The sequence below is a fragment of the Octopus sinensis genome, linkage group LG1 (assembly GCF_006345805.1).
Source record: "Octopus sinensis linkage group LG1, ASM634580v1, whole genome shotgun sequence".
NCBI lineage: Eukaryota > Metazoa > Mollusca > Cephalopoda > Octopoda > Octopodidae > Octopus > Octopus sinensis.
In genome coordinates, this window is record NC_042997.1 from 107178242 (window position 1) to 107201476 (window position 23235).

Consider the following 23235-nt stretch of genomic DNA (forward strand, 5'->3'; position numbering starts at 1 on the left):
GCCCTTAGTATTTAAGGCCACTTAGACAATTTCTTCTTAAATTTTCCTTCAATGTTTTTGTTTTGTATTTTATTGATTAGTTTTAACAGTCCCGATGGCATGCTATTGTTTTTAAATATTAGTTGACCAATTAGGTTGCAGGATCGACATTATACTTATCATAGGAGTATAATGATGACATCACACTTAATTTATATCAAAATTATTTCTTTATTGATATAATTACATAATGATTTCCCCACTCTGTTTACCTTAACTAAATTTTATTACTATACTTAGCTTTTGTGGACTTGGAGAAAGCCTTTGACAGGGTCCCCTGATCCCTTATCTGGTGGGCGATGCGGAAACTGGAAATTGACGAATGGTTAATAAGGGCTGTACAGGCCCTTTACAGAGAGGCCATTAGTAAGGTTAGGATTGGCAATGAGTTTAGTGAAAAATTCTGGGTAGAAGTAGGGGTCCACCAAAGTTCAGCCCTCAGTCCCCTTTATTTCATCATAGTCCTCCAGGCAATAACAGAGGAATTCAAGACGGGTTGCCCCTGGAAATTCCTCTATGCTGATGACCTGATCCTCATAGCAGAATCACTAACTGGAACTAGAAAAGAAATTTCGTGTGTGGAAGCTAGGTTTAAAATCAAAATGCCTTAGAGTCAATGTAGCAAAGACCAAAGTTCTAGTAAGTAGGAGGTTGAAATCATCACACATCCCTTTAGGTAGGTGGCCCTGCTTGATCTGTAGAAAAGGTGTAGGTAGAAACTCCATAAGATGTACCCAGTGTAAGCTATGGACACATAAGAGGTGCAGCAACATCAAAGGAAAATTAACTGAGAAGATAGCTTTCGTGTGCGACAGATGCACAGGGGCAATAGACACCATTGATACTCAGAAAACAGATTCCATTACACTCCTGGGAGAGAAACTAGAAGTAGTTGATAGTTTCTGCAACCTAGGTGACCAAGTTAGTAGCAGGGGTGGATGCTCATAGAGTGTTACCACTAGAATAAGAATAGCCTGAGCAAAGTTTAGGAAGCTTCTTCCCCTACTGGTGACAAAGGGTCTCTTGCTCAGAGTGAAAGGTAGATTGTACGACACATGTGTGTGAACTGCCATGCTCCATGGCAGTGAAACATGGGCTGTGACTGCAGAGGACATGAGTAGGCTTGGAGGAGAAATGAAGCTAGCATGATCGCTGGATGTGTAATGTCAGTGTGCATATACAACAAAGTGTAAGCAATCTGAGAGAAATGTTGAACATAAGAAGCATTGGATGTGGCATGCAAGAGAGACGTTTGCGTTGGTATGGCCATGTACTACGGATGGATGAGGAGAGATGTGTGAAGAAGTGCCACTCCCAACTGTTGAAGGAATCTGGAGTAGAGGTAGACCCAGGAAGACATGGGATGAGATGGTCAAGCATGACCTACAAATGTTGGGCCTCACAGAGACTATGACGAAAGACCAAGATGTCTGGAGATATGCTGTGACTGCGAAGACATGAAAAATGATGTGAGTTCATGGCTCGCAGGATGGCCTGCTGTGCTAACCTTGGATCTTAGGGTGACCTGCTGTGCTTGAGGAGACCTATTGAGTCAAGTATGTCAACACCAGCATCAAAATAAAAATCAAATGGAAATTGTAGTTGTGATAATGATGGAAAGCATCCCAAAACAACTAAATGCAAACGTATTATATAAGAAAATAAAAGCAAATTTTACTGCAAAATAGGAGATCAATCTTGAATCTGTAATGTGGATTTGTAAATGAGAATGATTTCCTAACATGTTAAAATGGCTTAATGTAGCATAAAAATATTCTGCTTATCCCAGCACCTTACAGAGCCACAGTATTAGCTAAAAATACATGACACACACATCGGCCTTCAACAAACAATTAAGAAGGCACGACACTGTGTTTGGTGACCTGGGTTGGCGTACTTGGTGAAGTTCGTCAAATCTTGTGATAGTTACCAGACAGTTACACCAAATTTAATGAAAGCAAATGATTCATGGCCTATTTCTGGGCCCTGGAAACGTGGGCATATGTTTCAAACATCAGTAACATACTCGTAATTGTAAATGCCTTTTCAAAATGGATCGAAGCTTTCCTGTGTCAATCGCTTGACCGAGGCAGTAAAAAGCAAGTTGCTGGATGTCTTCACTCATTTTGGTGTGTCCACAGTTTTACTATTGGACAACAGGCCTGAATTTGTCATGTTAAAGAATATGTTGTCATCAATGGGCTGCAGAAAACATCTGCTTACAGACTGGCATCTAACGGCACAGCTGAAAGAACCTTACAAACTATGAAAGCTGCACTGAAGCATTTTGATCCAAAGACAGGGAATTTCAGCAACTACTTGAACAAAATTCTGTTCAACCATTGGAGTGCCTTGGGTGGTTGTAAATTATCACCAGCCAAAAAGTTAATGAAAAGACCATTGTGGATTGCTGTAAACTAATTCTTTAGAAGAGGTGAGGATGTGATACACAACACTTCATTCAACAAGGTTGCATCCAAAGCAAAATATGTGATACATGCCAGAAAGAATACTGCATAGATTAAGGAGGGTCACCCACTTTAGTTAGTGGCAGTTGTGCAACTGGTCCTGCTGAACACACGAGAACCAGAATTAAGTGCAACACCTGGTACAATGGTTCACATTGAGTCTGCAAGGATGCCTAACAGTGATGGTGCAACTATATCAAGTTCCTGGGCTAGGCATGATACCAACGCCAGAGTTTTAAAAGAATTGGACCAGAGTATTACTGACAATGCAAACCATTAAAGATAAAACATGAAAATTGCATCAAGTCCTCAGCTGAGGTGAAGCACAAGAATTGTGGCAGGATGTAAAGTGTTTGGAATTTGAAAGGGTATCCAGCTGTAAAGATTCTGCCAAAACAGTCATAGAAGTCTAGTGCAAGCTTCTGCCAGGCCGGCTCATGTCAAACTGTCCCACACATGCTAGCATGGAAGGTGGATGTTAAACATTGGTGATGGTTTTTTTTTAATATTTTCATTTCTATTTAAGCAACCAGATTTCCCTCAACTAAAAGATTGTGTATGAACAAGGGGTCACAAAGCACCCTTCACATAGTAACCAAATCTCCCTCATAGCTTTACAGTAAGCCTAATAATTGAAATAACATTAAATATCTCAAGTTTCTCATTAAAATTGCTGCTTTACTGGCTTAGTAGGTGAAGATGTTTAGAAGTGAAGATTTCAAATCTCATCCAGGAATTACAAGGGGCCTTATTAAATATTTTCATTCTATTTCAGCTACCAAGTTTCCCTCAGCAAAGAGATTGTATCTGTGAGTGTGTGAACAAGGGGTCACAAGGCAGCCTTGGCATAGTAACCACATCTCCCTAATATCTTTATAGTAAGCCCAATAATTGAAATGAATTTAAGTATCTTGAAAACTGTTGGTTATAGCTCTGATTAAGAATGCAAATACCCAATTCTGTCTCATTATTATTATTACTATCTTTCATACCAGCAGCCTGAGCTTTTGCTGTTTTGCAGTGCATCTGCCCCCCCCCCCACCAGTACTGGAAGTCTTTATCCTCTGACCTCTATTGGATGTCTTTCCCATGAACACCTCCATAGGCTTAATGCTCCCTCATCCCAACTTAGGGTTTATCTCCTATCTAATGTAGTGATTATGTAGTGCATAAAAAATGATGGTGTAGTGTATGCAGATTGAAATCTATTGTAAGTTTATGGGTTCTGCCAAATGCGAGCTTTCTTTTCAAGTACATGATGCTGCTATCCCCCATCCCAGGATCTCATGGGCCCACACCTTCCACACCTTTAGTGTTGACACATTGAAAGGTAGGTTAGGTGCAATTGTTGAGATGCTTGAAAGAAGACGTGTAGATTTGTGCTGCATCCAAGAAGTAAGGTGGAGAGGCAGTTCTACTAGGTTCCACACAAGCAAAGAACATACGTACAAGATTTTCTGGGCCAGGAACACTGATAGAGTTGGAGTCATGGGTATACTTCTTGTGAAGAAATGGGTTGATGAGATAATTGAGGTAGTCAGAGCCTGTGATAGAATACTTAGGATTAGATTAGTGCTGCAACATGGATTACCAACCATTATCTTGGCTTATGCCCCTCAGCTAGGGGTACCTGATGAACAGAAAGATTGATTTTATGACACCCTCATTGATGAATGACAGGGACCTTCTCTTTGTGGCTGGTGACTTCAATGGGCATGTTGGACAACATGTAGGGGTTTTCCATGGCGTACATGGTAGCCATGGATTTTGGTTCCTGCAACCAGGAGGAAACCAGGCTGCTGGAGTTCTGCGATGCAAATGATCTTATGGTTTGTAATACCAACTTCAGGAAGCCTGCCAGCCACCTACTCACCTACCGGTCTGGTGGACACACTAGGCAAATTGATTACATCCTTGCTAGGAAAAGGGAAAGATGGCTGCTTATAAATGCCAAAACCTTCCTAGATGAAGAATGTACCCCAGAACATAGACTAGTAGTTAGTGACTTCAGAATCAGGGCTAAATGGATGCCCAGAAGACAACCAGCATGGAGGAGAAGAGTCTGGAAGCTTAAAGATCTTGTGAATGGACAGAGATTTAGAGACATATTACTCAAAGCCTTTGATGAAATAAAAGGGGATATAGCATTACATGATGTGGAAGACAACTAGAGGTTTCTACGAGACAACCTGCTGAGGGCCACTGACCAGATCTGTGGATGGCACAAAGTCCCTTCTCGACACAAAATAATGTGATGATGGAACAATGTTGTTGACAGGGCTATTAGAAAAAAGAAACAGGCTTGGAAGGAATGGAAGAACGGTGGTAGCAGGGAATTGTATCAGACTGCCAGAAGCGAAGCTAGTAGACAGGTTTGTTTAGCCAGTGGGGAAGCAGATAAGAAAAAATTCGACAATGTTCTGCATCATGAGGACCAAAGACTTGAAGTGTTTCATGTTGCAAGACAGTGTGAGAGAGAGAATCATGATGTCATAGGAGAGAAATGTGTTTGCATGGATGATGACTCACATTTAATGAGGCTGCACAGAGAGAGACTTGGAAACACCACTATGAAAGGTTGCTAAATGAAGAGAATGAATGTGAGAAAGAGAGTCTGCCAAATGCGACCCAACAGAGGGACCAGCTATCCGAATTGACAGTACCTTGGTAGATAAAGCAATTAAGGGTATGAAGACAGGAAAAGCCCCCGGCCCATCAGGAATCACCGCAGAGCTGCTTAAAATATCTGGTGGTGTCAGCTATAGTCTAGTCACCTGTATAGTCAACCAGGTGATACATGAAGGAGTCATACGCAATGACTGGTGTAGCAACACCAAAGTCAACTGCTCCAAAGGTAAAGGTGATGCATTAGATAAGAAGAATTACATAGGTATCAAGTTGTTGGATCAAGTAATAAAAGTCATGGAGAGGGTCATAGAGAGTTAGTTTAGATGAGATGCAGTTTGGGTTCGTACCAGGGAAAAGCACTACTGATGCTATATTTCTGGTAAGACAGCTGCAGGAGAAATACCTAGCCAAAGATAAACCTCTGTATCTAGCTTTTGTTGACATGGAGAAAGCCTTTGATAGGGTCCTCCAGTCTCTTATCTGATGGTCAATGCGGAAACTAGGGATGGATGAGTGGTTAGTGAGAGCTGTAGAAGCCATGTACTGGGACGCTGTCAGTAAGGTGAGGGTTGGCAATGAGTATAGTGAAGAATTCCAGGTAGGGGTAGGGGTTCACCAAGGATCAGTTTTCAGCCGCCTCTTATTCATCATAGTCTGTCAGGCAATAACAGAGGAATTCAAGACAGGATTCCACTGGGGGCTTCTCTATGCTGAAGACCTTGCTCTAATTGATGAGTCACTATCAGAACTAGAGAAGTTTGAGGTGTGGAAGCAAGGTCTAGAATCGAAGGGCCCTAGAGTCAATCTAGCAAAGACCAAAGTCTTAATAAGTAGGAAGACAGACAAATCACAAATCCCTTCAGGTAGATGGCCCTGCTCGATCTGTAGAAAAGGCATAGGTAGAAACTCCATAAGATGTACCCAGTGTAAGCTATGGACACATAAGAGGTGCAGCAATATCAAAGGAAGGCTAACTTGGAAGATAGTTTTTGTGTGTGGAAAATGCTCTGGGGCAATAAACACTGAAAATGTGCAGAAAACAGCTTCTGTCAAATTCCAGGGGGAAAACTAGAAGTAGTTGATAGCTCCTACCTTTGCTAGTGACAAGGGGCCTCTCGCTCAGAGTAAAAGGTAGACTGTATGACGCATGTGTGCGAACAGCTGTGAAACATGGGCCATGACTGCTGAGGACATGCGTAAGCTTGCAAGAAATGAAGTTAGTATACTCCACTGGATGTGTAATGTCAGTGTGCATGCAAGACAGAGTGTAAGAGCCCTGAGTGAAAAGTTGGACACAAGAAGCATTTGGTGTGGAGTGCAAGAGAGATGACTACACTGGTATGGTCATGTGTTGCGTATGGATGAGGACAGCTGTGTGAAAAAGTGTCACACCCTAAGAGTGTAGGGAACCTGTGGAAGAGGTAGATCCAGGAAGACATGGGATGAGGTATTGAAGCTTGACCTTCAAATGTTGGGCCTTACGGAGGAATGACAAGTGACCAAGACCTTTGGAGATATGCTGTGCAGGAGAAGACCTAACAAGCCAAGTGAGACTGTAACTATGACCTATGTCAGTGCAGCATAACCGGCCCTACAATGATTGGGCAATAAATTGTGATTGCGATGACCTGTTGATGCAAGTGAAGTCATTGTTGTGGCCGAAAATCAGTACCGCCTGACTGGCACTCATGCCAATGGCATGTAAAAAGCACTATTGTAATGTGGTCGTTGCCAGAGTTGCCTGACTGGTCCCATGCTGGTGGCACATAAAAAGCCCCATTCAAGTGTGGTAGATGCCAGTACCATCTGACTGGCCCTTGTGCCAGTAGAACATAAAAAACACACACTACACTCTTGGAGTAGGAAGGGCATCGAGCTGTAGAAACTTTGCTAGATCAGATTGGAGCCTGGTGCTGCCTTCAGGCTTGCCATCCCTCAGTCAAACTGTTCCCCCCGTGCCAGCATGGAAAGCAGACATTAAATGATGATGATGATGATGATGTTGAAAATGATTGTGTGTGTGTGTGTGTGTGTGTCAAGAAGGGGTCACAGGGTAGCCTTGACATGGTAGCCAAATCACCTTCAAATCTTTATAGTAAGCCTAATAATTGAAATAAATTTAAATATCTTAATTTTTTCATTAATATTGTTGCTGCTTTTGGGGCCCTGTAGTAAGTGTGTTTAGAAGTGGAGGCTTCAAATCTTTGACAGGAATTACAAGGGACTTTATTAATTTTTTTTGTGCAGCCAAATTTCCCTCAACCAAAAGATTGTGTGTGTGTGTCTGCGTGTGAAGAAGGCGCTAAAAAGCAGCCTTAATATAGTAACCAAACCCTGCTCAAATCTTTATAGTAAACCCAATAATTGAAATAAACTTAAATATCTTAATTTTCTCTTTAAAGTTTGTGGTGTATGCGAGAGATTCAAAATAAAGGCACCTACCTTTTCTTCACTCAGATGGAGACCCTTCAGCGGTAACGGATCCTTCAACACAGCCCGACTCGAACGCTAGAGATAGCAGCTGCTTCACCCAACCTTAACAACGTGATGACCCATCTTAGCTCCTCGGCGACCTGACTCGAAAAGGTAGAATTTTCTGCTTGCTGCACACGCGTCATGGCTGCCTCTTCCGGTCAGCTCCCCAGCTGCTGATGTCATCCCACACGCCACCCTGATCTTAAAGATCACAATTTCTCTACTCCATGTCGCAGACCACCATCCAACTGGGAGGGCGCCTTGTGCATCGAGATGTTCTCAAGCTGGGCACCTCGTTCTCCCCCTCTCCACAATTGTCGTACGTCAAAGCGACATTCCTGCGAAGGTCCAAGACATGTCGCGGCATTCCATCCACGGAGACGTTGTTTCTGGAATTGACCGCCGTCACCATTCCTCTGCTCCATTGAGACGTACAGCGCACCTTTCGTGGCTTAACCCAGACTTCCTCCCCTATTTTCATGCAAACGGGTCCCTTCTCTTCCTCGTGGCCCTCCAGCGCTTTGCTCGGGTGCCTCCATTCATATTTAAATACAGCTCTCTGCGGCACAGATTCCTCAGCTGTGTGGAATGACGTCAGCAGCTGGGGAGCTGACCGGAACTTGGGGCTGACCAGAAGGGGCAGCCGTGATGCGCGCGCAGCGAGCGGGGGATTCTGCCTTTTCGAGTCGGGTCGCCGAGGGGCCAAGACGGGTCATCACGTTGTTATGGTTGGGTGAAGCAGCTGCTATCTCTAGCGTTTGGGTCGGGCTGTGTTGAAGGATCTGTTACCGCTGAAGGGTCTCCATCTGAGCGAAGAGAAGGTAGGTGCCTTTATTTCATTTGCAGGGAAAGTTCGAGAGGCAGCAACTTCCTCGCGGTCGTTTCCCTGGTTGCAATCACGGCTGATGTGCCCAGTCTGCCTGCATCGATAGCAAACGGGCCCCGGTTGCATACAGTCCAGCGCCATGTGCGACCCCTAACATCTAAAACACCGACCTGAGAACGGCCGCTGTTATTGCATGGTAGGCTTCTGTACGTCTTTACGCACCTCTGTCACCGCCATCGCCTTCCGCCCAGAGTGTCGCGTCAACATGCGGGCTTGAGTCACAAGTTCGCTCAGCGCCATCTTTTTAATCCCGAGCAATCGTTGTAGGTGAATCCCTACATCGTCGGGGAACCCATTTACAAACGCCAGTCGTACTGCTCTCTCCAGCCCTTCTCCTGTAAACCCAACTAGCGTCGCTAACCTTCGAACTTCTGCCGCGTACTCGTCCACTTGTCCTCCCATCCATCTGATCGTACCCAGCTTAGCAAAAGCTGTGTATTCACACTCTGTGTAGGCATCCCTCAGACGTTGCTCTATCTTTTCCTGCTCAGACGTTCTTCCTCGTCCATCTCAAGATATAGCTTCAACGCACTCCCTTCCAAATACAGCGCCATAAGACTTGCCACATCGCTTATACCTTGCAGTTTTGCCACCAGCTTGATTTTGCGAATCCAGGCCACTACATCGCCTTCACCATTAAAGGGTCTGATGATGTCGCTGGCGATCCTGATTTTCGCTGCCATCGTGGTGACGTCTTATATGGAGCGCTGAAATAGCTTGTGGTGTATGCGAGAGATTCGAAATAAAGGCACCTACCTTCTCTTTGCTCAGATGGAGACCCTTCAGTGGTAACGGATCCTTCAACACAGCCCGACCCGGATGCTAGAGATAGCAGCTGCTTCACCTAACCTTAACAACGTGATGACCCGTCTTGGCCCCTCGGCGACCCGACTCGAAAAGGTAGAATCCCCTGCTCGCTGCCCCTTCCAGTCAGTTCCCCAGCTGCTGACGTCATCTCACAAAGTTGTTACTTCTTGGATGGCCCCTTGGTAAGTGCCCTCTGAAGTAGGAATAAAACACACCAGTAGAGTTTCAGATCTCTGCCAGGAATTACATGGGATCTCATTAAATATTTCTATTTAAGCAACCAAATTTCCCTCAATAAAAAGGAGTGTGTGTAAAGAAGTGGCCACAAGGCAGCCTTCACATAATAATCAAATCGCCATCATATCTGCTCAATAATTGAAATAAATTTCAATATCTTAATTTTCTCATTAAGAGTGTTGCTGCTTTGTTGGCCCAGTAAGTAAGGGTGTTTAAAAGTGGAGGTTTCAAATCAGTGCCAGGAATTAGAAGGGATCTTATCAAATATTTTTATTTAATCAACCAAATATCTCTCAACAAAAGGTTGTCTGTTGCATTAACAAGGGGTCACAAGGCAGTCTTCACATTGTAACATTTCCTTCAAATCTTTATAGTAAGCCCAATAATTGAAATAAATCTAAATATCTTAATTTACTCATTTTGGTTGTTGCTACTTTGCTGGCCCAGTATGTAGGGATGTTGAAAAGTATTAACACAATGCAGAAGTTGGGGTTTTCAGATCTCTGCCAAAAATTCCAAGTGATCATATTAAATAGCTTCATTTTTAGTTAAGCTGCCAAATTCCCCTCAACAAAAAGATTGTGTGAAGAAGAGTTCACAAGGCAGTCTTAACACAGTAACCAAATTTTTATAGTAGGCTCAATAATTGAGATAAATTTAGATATCTTAATTTTCAAATTAAGATTGTTGCTGCTTTGATGGTCCAGAAGGTAAGGGTGTTTAGAAGTGGAGGTTTCAAATCTCTGCCAGGAATTACAAGGAATCTTATTAAATATCTTTATTTAAGTAACCAAATATCCTTCAACAAAAGATTGTGTGTTGTGTGAACAAAGGGTCACAAGGCAGCTTTCACATAGTAACCAAATTTCCTTCAAATGTTTATAGTAAGCACAGTAATTGAAATAAATCTAAATATCTTAATTTTCTTCTTCAGGTTGTTGAGGTTTTTGGTGGCCCAATAGGTATGGGTGTTGAGAAGTAGTAATACAACACATAAGTAGAGGTTTCAAGTTCCTACCAAAATTATTAGAGTTTTTTTTCAAAATGATTCCATTTTTAAGCAACTAAATTTCTATCAACAAAAAGATTCTGTGTGTCAAAGCAGCCTTGACATAATAACCAAATCATTTTCATAATAACCCAATAATTGAAATAAATTTAAGTATCTTAATTTTCTCATTAAGATTGTTGCTGCTTTGGTGGTCCAGTAGTTAAGGTTATTTAGAAGAGGTGGTTTCAAATTTTTGCCAGAAATTACAAGGGATCTTATTTTTATTGAAGCAACCAAATTTCCTTCAACAAAAAGATTGTTCATGAAGAAGGTGTCACAAGGTAGCCTTCACATAGTAACCAAATCGCCTTCAAATCTTTGTAGCAATCCCAATAATTAAAATGAATGTAAATATCTTCATTTTCTCAGTAGGATTGTTACTGCTTTGATGGCCCAGTAGATAACAGTGTTTAGAAGTGGTGGTTACAAAGGAAAAATATTTTTATTTAAGCAACTAAATTTTCTTCAATAAATAGATTGTGTGTATGAAGGAGCCACAAGGCAGCCTTCACATACTTAACAGATCTCCCTCAAATTTTTACAGTAAACCCAATAATTGAAATAAATTTAAATATCTTAATTTTCTCATTAAAGTTGTTGCTGCTTAGGTAAGAGTATTTAGATAGTGGTATCATAACATAGAAGCAGAGGTTTCAAATGTCTGCCAGGAATTACAGGGTGCTCTGACTAAATATTTTCATTTTTTATCTTTAGAGATAAATAAACAAAAATTTTAGTAAGACTCCTATTAATACAGGCCCTAGGTGAGATTGAACCCTGTCAAGGATGGTCAATGCGATTGTCTGTTTATGTCTCTACCCATGAGATCACCAAGATACTCAAGGTAAATGTAGTAAATTAATGAATAATCAAATCTATTATAACTAAAGATAAAAAAAAATCTATCTCACCACAGCTGTAGCCCAATAATTAATCACAGAAATAGGTTTTACATATCTCTGTTTAAAATCCCAAATTTGGGGCTTAGAAAAAATTAAGGACACCTGCAATAAGTGTGTGAATCTAAGAGGGAATATTTTGAATAAAATCATACTTAACTGATCCTCCTGTATTTTCTGTTACCCAATGCCTAGAACTTTTCGGCACACCCTCATATATATGTATGTATGTATTCACTTTGTTGGACCACTAACCCTAACCCCATGTGGTTTTTTTCCATCCTTTCTCTGTTTATTTCCTCTTGTTCCTTTCTATTGCAGAACATAGGCTCAAACCGTAACAGATTTTTACGAAGCATCAAACTGATACACTTGCTTGTTGTTCTTACACTTGTCTTTATCTTTTGTTTCTCTATAAATTTGAACTATGTATGTATGTACGTATGTATATATATATATATATACAATTATATGTTACATTACTCGATAGTCAAGATATCTTGACTATCGAGTAATGTAACATATAATTGTATAGATAAATTTCCTCTATTTACATAATATTGAGGTCTCTTTCTTTTGTTATCTTACCGTTTTACCAATATATATATATATATATACATTTAGCACATAAAAAAAATGATGGTGTAGTGCATGCAGATTGAAATCTATTGTATGTTTATGAGTTCTGTCAAATGCAAACTTTCTTTTCAGGCACATGATGCTGCTGTCCCCCATCCCAGGCCCACACCTTCAGGGTTGGCACACTGAAAGGTAGGTTAGGTGCGATTGTTGAGATGCTTGAATGGAGACATGTAGATTTGTGCTGCTCCTAGCCATTGCAAAATGTCCTAACAGCACATCTTCACTTGTTCCAATTCAAAGCATCATTTTCCCAGTCACTTTTGTTCATATATAGTTTCTTCAGGATTTTCCTTCACACAATCTTATATTTATACCTTTTCCTTATGTTGTGATCACTTACCAGAGTTGAGCTCCCCATGAAAAAATGCTTTGGCAATCACTCGTCTTTCATTCTAATAACATGTCCAGTCCACCTCATTTGAGACAAGATGACATATTGTACAATTCAGCTACAACATGCTCTGTGCAAAACTTCTGTATCTGGTACAAAACATTCCCCACTTGACTCACAAGATATGCCTGAGGCAATTTTGATGAAATCTCTCCAGCATTTTCATATGACGCCTGTAAGTGGTCCATGTCTCACTCAAATAAAGTGCAGTCATTACATTCATTTTATAGACACTGATTTTTGTCTACAGTGAAATACCTCTATCTGCCCAGACTCACTTTTCGAGCTCTCCAAATGTAACACTTCCCTGCACTATTCAATAGTAGATCTCTACATCAAGACTACCATCTCCTGACAGTGTGCTTCCAAAGTAAACAAAAATTTCAATGATTTCTAATTTGTTCCATTCACAAAAATGTTTCGCTCAGAATGCAGTTGTCCTGGCATGGAAGTAAACGTTATGTTGTCTGAAATGTACACATGCAGTGGAGAATCTGTCCATTATATATTGCATCTCCTCCTCCGAGTGTGCCAACAATTCAGCATCATCAGCATAAAGTAATTTTCTTACAAGTGTTTTGAAAGTCTTTGCTTTGCAGTTAAACCAGGTAAAATTTAAAATGTGACCAGATGTCTGAAATCTGGTTTCAATTTTCCCTGTTGCTGTCTTTAAAGGCATACCAAAGCAATGCAGTAAAATAAATATAGAAAAGTGTATGGGTCAGGAATATCTCTTTGTTTGACACTGTTGTCTACCAAAAATTCACAAAATAACTTACCATTAAAGACTATCTGAGCTTTCCCGTTTCTATTTAGTTCCCTAAAAATACATACAAAATGTTTTGGGCAACCAAGTTTATACAAAACAATTCACAGCACCTCCTTGTTTACTGTGTCAAATGTCTTAGTTAAATCTATGAAGACCTGGTATAGTGGCATTTGTTCTTCTAAGCATTTCTTTTGAACCTGTCTCACAGAAAATGTCTATTGTTTCTTGCTCAGATCTGAAACCACACTGTTCTTTGGGAATCACATGTGGACACACATTTTCATGAGATGATCTCACATGATCCTTGAAAGTATCTTCCCAGTATGTGCCTAAAACAGATTGAAATGCAATAGATCGATACTAGGGTTATAATTATGGGTGACAATTTCATACGACACCGCTATGGAAAATGGGATTTTTTTCTAGCAGTGTCAAATGCTCGATTTTAAAGTGGAAATATCTTACAAACTATAGAATTTTCTCAATAAAGGCCCCCCAAAATGATGTTTTATAAACACATTCTACCAGTATACGAAGTTTAAAAGCGTTTAGTTAACTAGAAATTGTGTTGACATATGCCGTTCAAAAGGAAAAGATCCGGAAATGGAAATAAATGGGTTAGCATGCAGTTAAAATCGTAAAATGGTGAAAGTATATCACTTTTTAAAAATGAAAGTATATTGTGATAGAAACCGGAAGTGACGACAGTCGATTACAAATGGAACTCTTTTGATATCGATGGGTGGATTGCCTTTGTGTCTTAGTAACTTCTGCAACCATGAACTTGTCAATCATCTACTCAAATTTGATGACAGCATCTATACAGACTATAGAAAGGCGAGAGAGGCTCGACAAGAAGAAACTTAGGCGACAATGTGGGTTTAGTGATGATTTATTTACATGAACATGTGTGACGAATCAAATTTAGAGATCGAGAAAATCTATTACAAATCTCATTTTATGCATCAATGACTGTTATGAATATTTGTATATCTAGTCTTAACACGCCTAAAATGTCGAGCGCTAGAGGAGGATAATTGCCTTCTTTTATACAACGGTGCGTCCACACACTCCTTTGCAGAAAGCATTCTGGGTTACCGGTGCTTCGTCATGTGTCTCGTCAGCCAAAAGTAGCCGGAACTTCGCCGCTATCTTTGTTTATGCCCTCAATGAATACTTGTCTGTTATGTTTTTATGTAAATGTGGGCGATCACGACCGCCTAAATGTGACTGTTTTCATCTTATATAAAATAGATTGCCAATACTTGTATAGTTTTCCTGTTAAATATATGCACGTTTATGTATTGGATACATAATATTATGAAATTACGGGATATAACTTCCGGTTTCTATCGCAATATAATTTCATTTTATAAGGATAATTTTATTAAATTTTACGATGGTAAACTACCCTGTTGAACCAGTAAATATTTTGCAGAAAATTATGGAGGAAGAATGGTGCATTAGCGGGCAATTATGAGAGTTAAAGATAAGAAGTAGACCAGTGACAAGAACAGTAACTTATACTTGGGAGAAAAGCACAACTGACCGTCCCTATCATAGTTTTGAACGAGGAAGCCTCTACGTAGTGGAAATTAACTATAAATCGTAACTAAATTACTATATTACAAAAAAAGAAAAGAAAAAACTTGATTATAGCTGAATTGCATTTAATTATAATCAGCTTTCTGTGTTATAGCTAAAGAAATATAGTCGCCGAATTAGCAATAGTTTATCAATGAAAGATAAAGTTCAAATCTTGCTGGTAGCGACATCACATTTTCCCCTTTGATAAAATATATTCTAGTGAAATATTGAAGCCAGTCTAACCGACTTTGACTTTGTGCTTATCACAGAGTAATTGGTTTAAGTGTTTTTAAGTGGTTAATTGATCGAGCATTAATCGAAATCGGTTGTGGTTTTGAGTTACGTCCCCTGTTCTATTGAGTTATGGCCCTTTAAGACCACCCGTTCTCTGATCGATTACTCCTAATCACGAACTGCAAAGAAATCAATAATAACCCTTTTCCCCTCCTCCAATCAAATGTCTGGCCTTATGCCTCCGAGTTATCGCTGGATCTGCTAGAGATAGCGAAATCTATCTTAGCATCCACAAAACAAAAATATGTGTTCAATGTTTCTAACCAGATGTGTGAACAGGAAAAAGACGAGATGGGCATGAATAGAACGCTTTTTATAGTTTATCTTGATCGCGTCTAACATGGGCGTAGCAGCCAAACAAGGAAGAACACATCAGATAATGTACTCCTAGTTATTTCATGCTTAAAAATATAGACGAGATGGTTATTATTGAACATCTATGACGATAGATGTGCTAGATTAGGACGATAGCGCCAACTTAACAAAGACACAATAGATTTTGCACTTTGCGACACTGCCTAAAAATAAACGATTGGAAAGCACACCACTTGAATGTCTTTCATCACAGGTTTACTGGGCTGGTTAATCGAGGAAGAGTAGAGGGATCCTAACAGCAACAAAGGCTACATTAATTATTGTATCCTACATGCACTGTACGTTCTATCTTTGGCCATCGCCTGCACATCAGCATTTCATCGTCCAATTTCTCCTTTATTCAAAGTAGTAGGTGAAATTCAAGAGAATTTAGCTGCTATATTTAGCAGGTCCAGCAACGGCGTAGAGAATCCCCTCCACAACGGTGGCGGTGGTTATAGCAGCAGTAGTAGTAGTAGTAGTGGTGTTGGTGGTGGTGGGAGAAGAAGGAAGAGGAGGAATGCCTAATGATCATTGCAGCGTAAATCGTGTAAGGAGAGAGAGTGAGTGAGAGAGGAGGAGAGGGAGAGAATCACGTGATCGGCCGCTGCAAGGAGGTAAGATGGCGGTGTCTGAATCAACAGTCCAAAATGGTGATATTACAACGTTTGGGGAGAATACAAACATTGACGACGATGATGACTATGATCGAGATACGATATTAGAAGAGGTAAGTTGTTCGTTTCGTTTTATTCAGAGAGTCCTCTTTGAAATACTCTGTTATTTTAATGTGGTTGTTGTTGAGATTGTTATTATAAATGGAATGAGAGATTGGAGCAAGTCGGGCTTCCCCCTTTTTTTCACTCCGATCAATTTCTCAAGTCTAAACCGAACGATCCATGTTGGAGATTAACTGAAATTTGACATTGTTATATTACAGCAAACAGGTATTGACCAAAATAGAAAGCTCAAAACCAGAAGCTTAAAAAAAAACTGTGTATATACATACATACACACAAACATATATATATGTTTGTGTGTGTGCGCGCGTGAGTGCGTAAATAGATCTATATTTAGCCTCAGTATACACACAGTTTATATGTAAATATATATAATGTATGTATATACATATGCTTTATGTGTATAAATGTAATCGATGTATTTTTTACTTGTTTCCGTCATTGGATCGCGGCCATGCTGGGGCACTACCTTGAAGGGTTTTAGTCGAACAAATCGATCTTAGAGGGTTTTTTTAAAGACTGTTACTTAATCTATCGGTTTCTGACTGAACCGCTAAGTTACGAGGACGTAAACAAACCAACGGCGGTTGTCAGGCAGTGGTGGTGGTTCTAAATTGCGAATAGACACTTTAATAATAATAATATATATATATATATATATATATATATATATATATATACACACACACATAAATGCATACTTACACACACACAAGTGAGCACATAAATACGAAACAAGGTGTAAAAAAATAGTACTTCGGAGGTAGAGTGATATGTTTTTTTTATACTAAAGTCGAAAGAATGCCATGTAATTTATAAATTGTTAACGTATGTGTACATATATTTAATATACGTATATATAGTATAACAGCACAGACTCATGGTTATGTGGTTAAGAAGGCTTATAATTCTATTAACAAAATTTCAATCGCCACCGTTTCCTAACTCACGTTTACGTACATATATTTATTAATGTTTGTTTTTATGTTATCTTTGTCTTCTATCTTTTACTTGTTTCAGTCATTAGACCGCAGCCATGCCGAAAAGAACTAAAGTCGAACGAATCGACTGCATTATTTAACTTTTTAAGTCTGCTATTTTGCTATCGGTTACTATTTGCCGAACCGCTAAGTTACAGGCACGTAAACACACCAATACCGTTTGGAAGCTGTGGTAGGGACAAACACACTGAGACTGAATCCAGAATCATGTGGTTGGAAAGCAAACTTCTTACCACCCTGCCACGCCTACTCTTTTACATTGAACTAAAGAATATTGTAGAAAACAAATTTATTATTTTCTAACAAGAATTGTATTCACTGTGACTTCAAACTTTCAACCAGTTAAACAATCGTTGCACTGTCCAGTGATGGCTTAGATCTCTCTCTCTCTCTCTGTATATATATATATATAGAGAGAGAGAGGGAGCATTCACACAACATTCCCTCATGACATAAATAAAGTGGCTAGGCTGCAAAAGATTGCTAGCTACAGAAACTCAGAAACTGGAAAAGTGGTTTTAAGAATTCTTAAGAGATAGAAACCAGGCTGTAGCAGCCAATAGGGGCTCTCTCCAAAGAGACATTAATAGCAAGCGGAGTGCCTCAGTGAACTGTCTTGGTGCTACTGCTGTTTATGATAGCTCTCTTGGACATGTCATCAGTTACACTGACACCCACTCTTACTAGCTATTCTGATGACACAAAAGCAGTCAAGGAATGTTTTGATGCTAAAAACCTAAATGCCATATATAAATGGGCTTTAAAATAAAGCATACAGTTTAATACAGGAATATTCCAAGCTCTCCACTATCAGTCAACTTGTGCTAACATGCTACAACAAAAATACTTTGGAGCCAAAGGAGCTGCAATCCCAGAGTCAGAGTGCATGATCTGGGGGTTGATATGAACAATGATGCCTCATTTCATGTACATATCACCAAGAGGTGGCACTGTACAGGTAACTGGCCAGATGGATTCTGAGAACTTTCAGAACAAGGGACCAGGAAACTATGCTGGTTCTATGGAGGACATTTGTCCTCAGCTGTTTGGACTATTGCTCTTAACTGTGGTTGTCGCACAGTATCAAATCAATAATGGAACATCAAGCAGTTTAGCAGTACTACACTAGGAAAGTTGCATCAATGAAACTGCTGAGTTATTGGGAAAGACTGAAAGAATTACACCCTTAGTCTCTTGAGCTGACAGGAGAGATATGCAGTGATATATATATGGAAGATCAAGAAGGGGTTGGCATTGAGAGTGATTTATACCAGCCCTGAACTGGACATCACTGCTCTATCTCAACAGTCTCACATGTCCTGTCTAGAGTGGGAACCATGTACTGCAAGAGCTTGGGATTCAAAGTGCACCAGCTATTTAATATCATGCCAAAAAATCTGAGCAATTTACATGTAGTGGTGATAGATGTTTTCAAGAAACAACTTGATTGCCTGCTGTCCAAGGTCCCACCATGAACCTACATCACAACAAGAAACTCTAAAGAGGGCTACAATATCAAACTTCCTTCACCAAAACTAGCTGTTGAAAAGGTGATAATACAGACAATGTCCCAGCATGGCCACATTTTTTAAAGTCTAAAATGCATAAAAGAATATATGTATGTATATTATCATCATCATTTAATGTTCACTTTCCATGCTAGCATGGGTTGGATGTTCTAACAAGAGCTGGCTAGGTAGAAGAGTGCACCAGGCTTCAGTGTCTGATTTCATATGGTTTCTCTGGCTGGATGCCCTTCTTAACACCAACCACCCTGCAGAGTGGACTGAGTGTGTTTAACATGCCACAAGCACAGGCAAGGTCAGTTTTGGCATAGTTTTTGCAGCTGGTTGGCATTTGGAATGCTTTTTACATGGCACCACCACTAGCAGCATCAACAAATAACTTACATATCATAATCATCGATTAACGTCCGTTTTCCATGCTGGACATTAATATATATATAAACACACACACACACTAGCATGCTTCCCAGCCTTTGGCCCGGTCTGTACAGTGTTGAAATGTATTCGTAAGGCACATATTGGCATCTTTTGTAATGCCCATTTTCCTTACAATAAAAGTTGTTAAAATGTTTTTAAATCTTGCATAACATAATTTTTTAAAACTATTTAGAATATCTAAATACAGAAAGTAATATGGATCATAATACAGAAATGTATTGTATGAAAATCATAAAACGTTTACAGAACCTCAGTATATACAGTGTTTTTAACATTTTTCTTTGGAGCATATATGAAGAGTTTCTGTGGGCTTCCTGCTCTGGAACAACCTACATACAACTGACCGTGTGAGAAACAGTCCTCATCTGGATAGAGACTGACAACCCGCAGTGTTTGATCTTGTGACTTGTTAATGGTCAATGCATATCTGTCACTGGGAATTGCCTTCATTTGAAATGAAAGGGGACATCTGTTGGTATTAGTGGTATTCGAGGTATAAATATGTCTCCCTTTACACATTCAGTCAGGATTTTTGCTTCAATAATGAGGCTGTAGTTCAGTCACAATCATATGTGTACCATTGCACAATCTTGACTGATCCAGGTTTGTGGTGGCGTACCTGATGGTTCCAGACGGTTGAGGAATTCAAGAGGATAATGAACAGTATCATCTGTGTTGACAACTTTATCAATAGATTTATAGATGTGGCTACCTCTATCCCTCCTTTGTCTCGCTTGTTTTTTTCCCCTAACTCCCTTTCTATCTGTCTCCATGTATTTTTTCACTAAAGAGAAAAAGAAGTAGAGGTAGTGAGAGAGACATATATACAACCAGAGAGGGACATGTAGACAGAGAAAAAGCAGAGGTCTGGCAGTGATTTCAAAGGAATATATGTAATGTTAAACTTAGAGAAAGTTGGAGGTGGATTGAGTATTTTTTCACTCTGTATAAAGCATTATGGTGAAATAGAGAGTACATGGATTGCTAGAAATAGGAGCCAATACACCACCAATCCAGCTCCCACCCCACCAAAATTCCATTTTCAGTTATCTGTGGAATGGTTATATTTAAATGAAATGAAAACCTGAAATATTAATTTTATTTAGTGTTTTCAGCTGTTAACATAGAAACAAACAAACTTTGCTTTTTATATTGTGTTTTCAGTGGTCAACATACAAACAAACAAGGAATCTTTACTTTTTATAAGGATATATAGACATTATGGTGAAATAGACAGTACATGGATTGCTAGAAATACATGCCAATACACCATCAACTCGCCCTCCCCAATCCGTTTTTGGAAAATAAGTGCACAACTATTTACAGAACGGTCAGATTAATTTAAATGATGCGAAAAACCTGAAATATTATCAATTTTATTTAGTGTTTTCAGCAGCCAATGTACAAACAAACTTTGCTTTTTATAAAGATGGAGATAAGATATAGACAGTACATGAATTGCTAGAAATAGGAGCTGATACTCTACCAACCAGCCTGTCTCCCCTCCCCTAATTTGTTTTTGGAAAATAAGTGCACAATTATCAGTGGAATGGTCAAAATAATTTACAAAAAACTCGAAATATTCTCAATTTTATTTAGTGTTTTCAGCGGTCAACGTACAAACAAGCAAACTTTGTTTTTTATAAGGATAGAGATAATATATCAAGCCATTAAGAATGAAATATCCAATTTTGAACTGAAAGTTTATTTTACTTTATCTCAACAAAAAGCAATGCAGTTAATCAAAGTATGCACCTAAATTATCAACACATTTTTGTCATTTTATCGGAAGTTTATTTATGCCAGCAGTGAAGAATTCTGGAGAGCAAGAGGTGATGAAATCATAAAAGGTTGTTTTTGCATCTTCTTCAGATTTGAAGTTTTTTCCTCGCAAAAACTTGTCTAATGCCTGGAAAGCAGGATAGTCAGTTGGTGCAAGGTCTGGTGAATATGATGGATGACAGAGTGCTTCCAAGTTCAGTTCCTGTAACATGAGTAATGTTCTTTGTGCATTGTGTGGTCAAGCATTGTCATGCAAGAGAATTGGCCTGCCTCTGTTGACCAATCTTGGTTGTTTAATTGCAAGTTCATTCATCATTTCATCCAATTGGTTGATGCATACATCCGCTGTAATTGACTTACCGGGTCTCATGAATCTGTAGTGGATGACACCAGTGCAGGACCACCAAGCAGACACCATTAGCCTTTTTTGGTAAATATTCTTTGTGTGTATATATATATATAGACACTATGTATATATACTATGTATGTGTGTATATATATATATATCATCATCATCAAAAATGCCTAGCCATCCCCCGATCCCTTATGTGGTTGTCAATGAGGAAACTAGGGATATGAATGGTTAGTGAGAGCTGTGGAAGCCATGTACAGGGACGCTGTCAGTAAGGTGAGGGTTGGCAACGAGTACAGTGAAGAATTCTGGGTAGAGGTAGGGGTCCACTAAGGTTCAGTCCTTAGCCCCCTCCTATTTATCATAGTCCTCCAGGCAATAACAGAGGAATTCAAGACAGGATGCCACTGGGAGCTCCCCTATGCTGAAGACCTTGCTGTAATTGCTGAGTCACTATCAAAACTCAAGGAGAAGTTTCAGGTGTGGAAACAAAGATTAGAATCGAAGGGCCTGAGAATCAACCTAGCTAAAACCAAAGTCCTAATAAGTAGGAAGGCAGGCAAACCACAAATCCCTTCAGGTAGATGGTCCTGCTTGGTCTGTAGAAAGGGCGTAGGTAGAAACTCTATAAGATGTACCCAGTGTATGCTATGGACACGAGAGGTGCAGCAATATCAAAGGAAGGCTAACTGGGAAGATAGTTTTTGTATGTGGCAGATGCTCAGGAGCAATAAACTTTGAAAATGTGCAGAGAACAACTTCTGCCACATTCCAGGGAGAAAAACTAGAAGTAGTTGATAACTTCTGTTATCTAGGTGACCAAGTCAGTAGCAGGGGAAGGTGTGCTGAAAGTGTAGCTGCTAGAATAAGAATAGCTTGGGCAAAGTTCAGAGAGCTCTTACCTCTGCTGGTGACAAAGGGCCTCTCGCTCAGAATAAAAGGTAGATTGTATGACGCATGTGTGTGAACAGCCATGCTACATGGCAGTGAAACATGGGCTGTGACTGCTGAGGACTTGCGTAAGTTCGCAAGGAATGAAGCCAGTATGATCCGATGGATATGTAATATCAGTGTGCATACTCGACAGAGTATAAGTACCTTGAGTGAAAAGTTGGACCTAAGAAACATCAGATGTGGTGTGCAAGAGAGACAACTGCACTGGTATGGTCATGTGGTGAGAATAGATGTGGATAGCTGTATGAAAAAATGCTACACCCGAGTGGTTGAGGGAACCTGTGGAAGAGGTAGACCCAAGAGGACCTGGGATGAAGTGGTGATGCATGACCTTCGAACATTAGGCTTCACCAAGGCAATGACTAGTGACCGAGACTTTTGGAAATATGTAATTTACACACCCGCTAAAGTTTATTTTTATTTTTGCAATAAAAACTGCGTAAATTACATGGGTTTTTACGGTATATACTATATATATATATATACTCGTACGGCTGCACCTGGAGAAGCTGGACATTTTGAAAGGTAGCGCAAACAGTGATGAGAAACCCCACACAGAAAGCAGTGGTAACATCAAAGCCAAAGATAAAAAGCTCAACAAGGAAAGGAATGAGAAAATTGCAAACGCAATCCCAACACCTCCCAAAGTAACAATGTAGAAGTAGAAAAAGAAGAAACCAGACGAAAGCCAAGTGAAAATGTTTCTAAAATAAACAAAAACCCAAATCAGATCCTCTCAGAGAAAAAAGGTCTATCTGCAAGTTCCACAAAAGAGGTGTCTGCTGGCATAGAGAGAGTGGGACAAACTGCCAATTTGCGCACCCAACGCTGGAGCAAAATCCATCACTCACCAAATGAAAGAAACAACCACACTTGGCGAAAATCTATATCCCAGCACAAACCTGCAGAGAAGAA

General features: G+C 39.8%; 1 protein-coding gene and 1 long non-coding RNA gene across 6 annotated transcripts in view; both read left to right on the forward strand.

Annotated features, from left to right (window-relative positions):
- Positions 1-7363: 7363 nt before the first annotated feature.
- LOC118763791 lies at positions 7364-10339 on the forward strand. The gene is made up of 2 exons (XR_004999533.1): positions 7364-7536; positions 10224-10339. It is a non-coding gene; the product is annotated as an uncharacterized LOC118763791 (long non-coding RNA).
- Positions 10340-16031: 5692 nt separating this feature from the next.
- LOC115209716 (serine/threonine-protein kinase A-Raf) overlaps positions 16032-23235 on the forward strand; it is a 100646-nt gene continuing 93442 nt past the window's right edge. For 2 of the 5 annotated variants that reach the window (XR_004999529.1, XM_036503509.1), the window contains exon 1: positions 16034-16257. Coding sequence is in view for 3 of the 5 variants with exons in the window: in XM_036503509.1 (XP_036359402.1) it covers positions 16150-16257 (108 nt within the window). In the remaining 2 variants the exon portion in view is untranslated. Of the gene's footprint in view, positions 16258-23235 lie in introns of all 5 variants that reach the window. The other 3 variants (XM_036503511.1, XM_029778238.2, XM_036503513.1) reach the window with 3 other exon arrangements.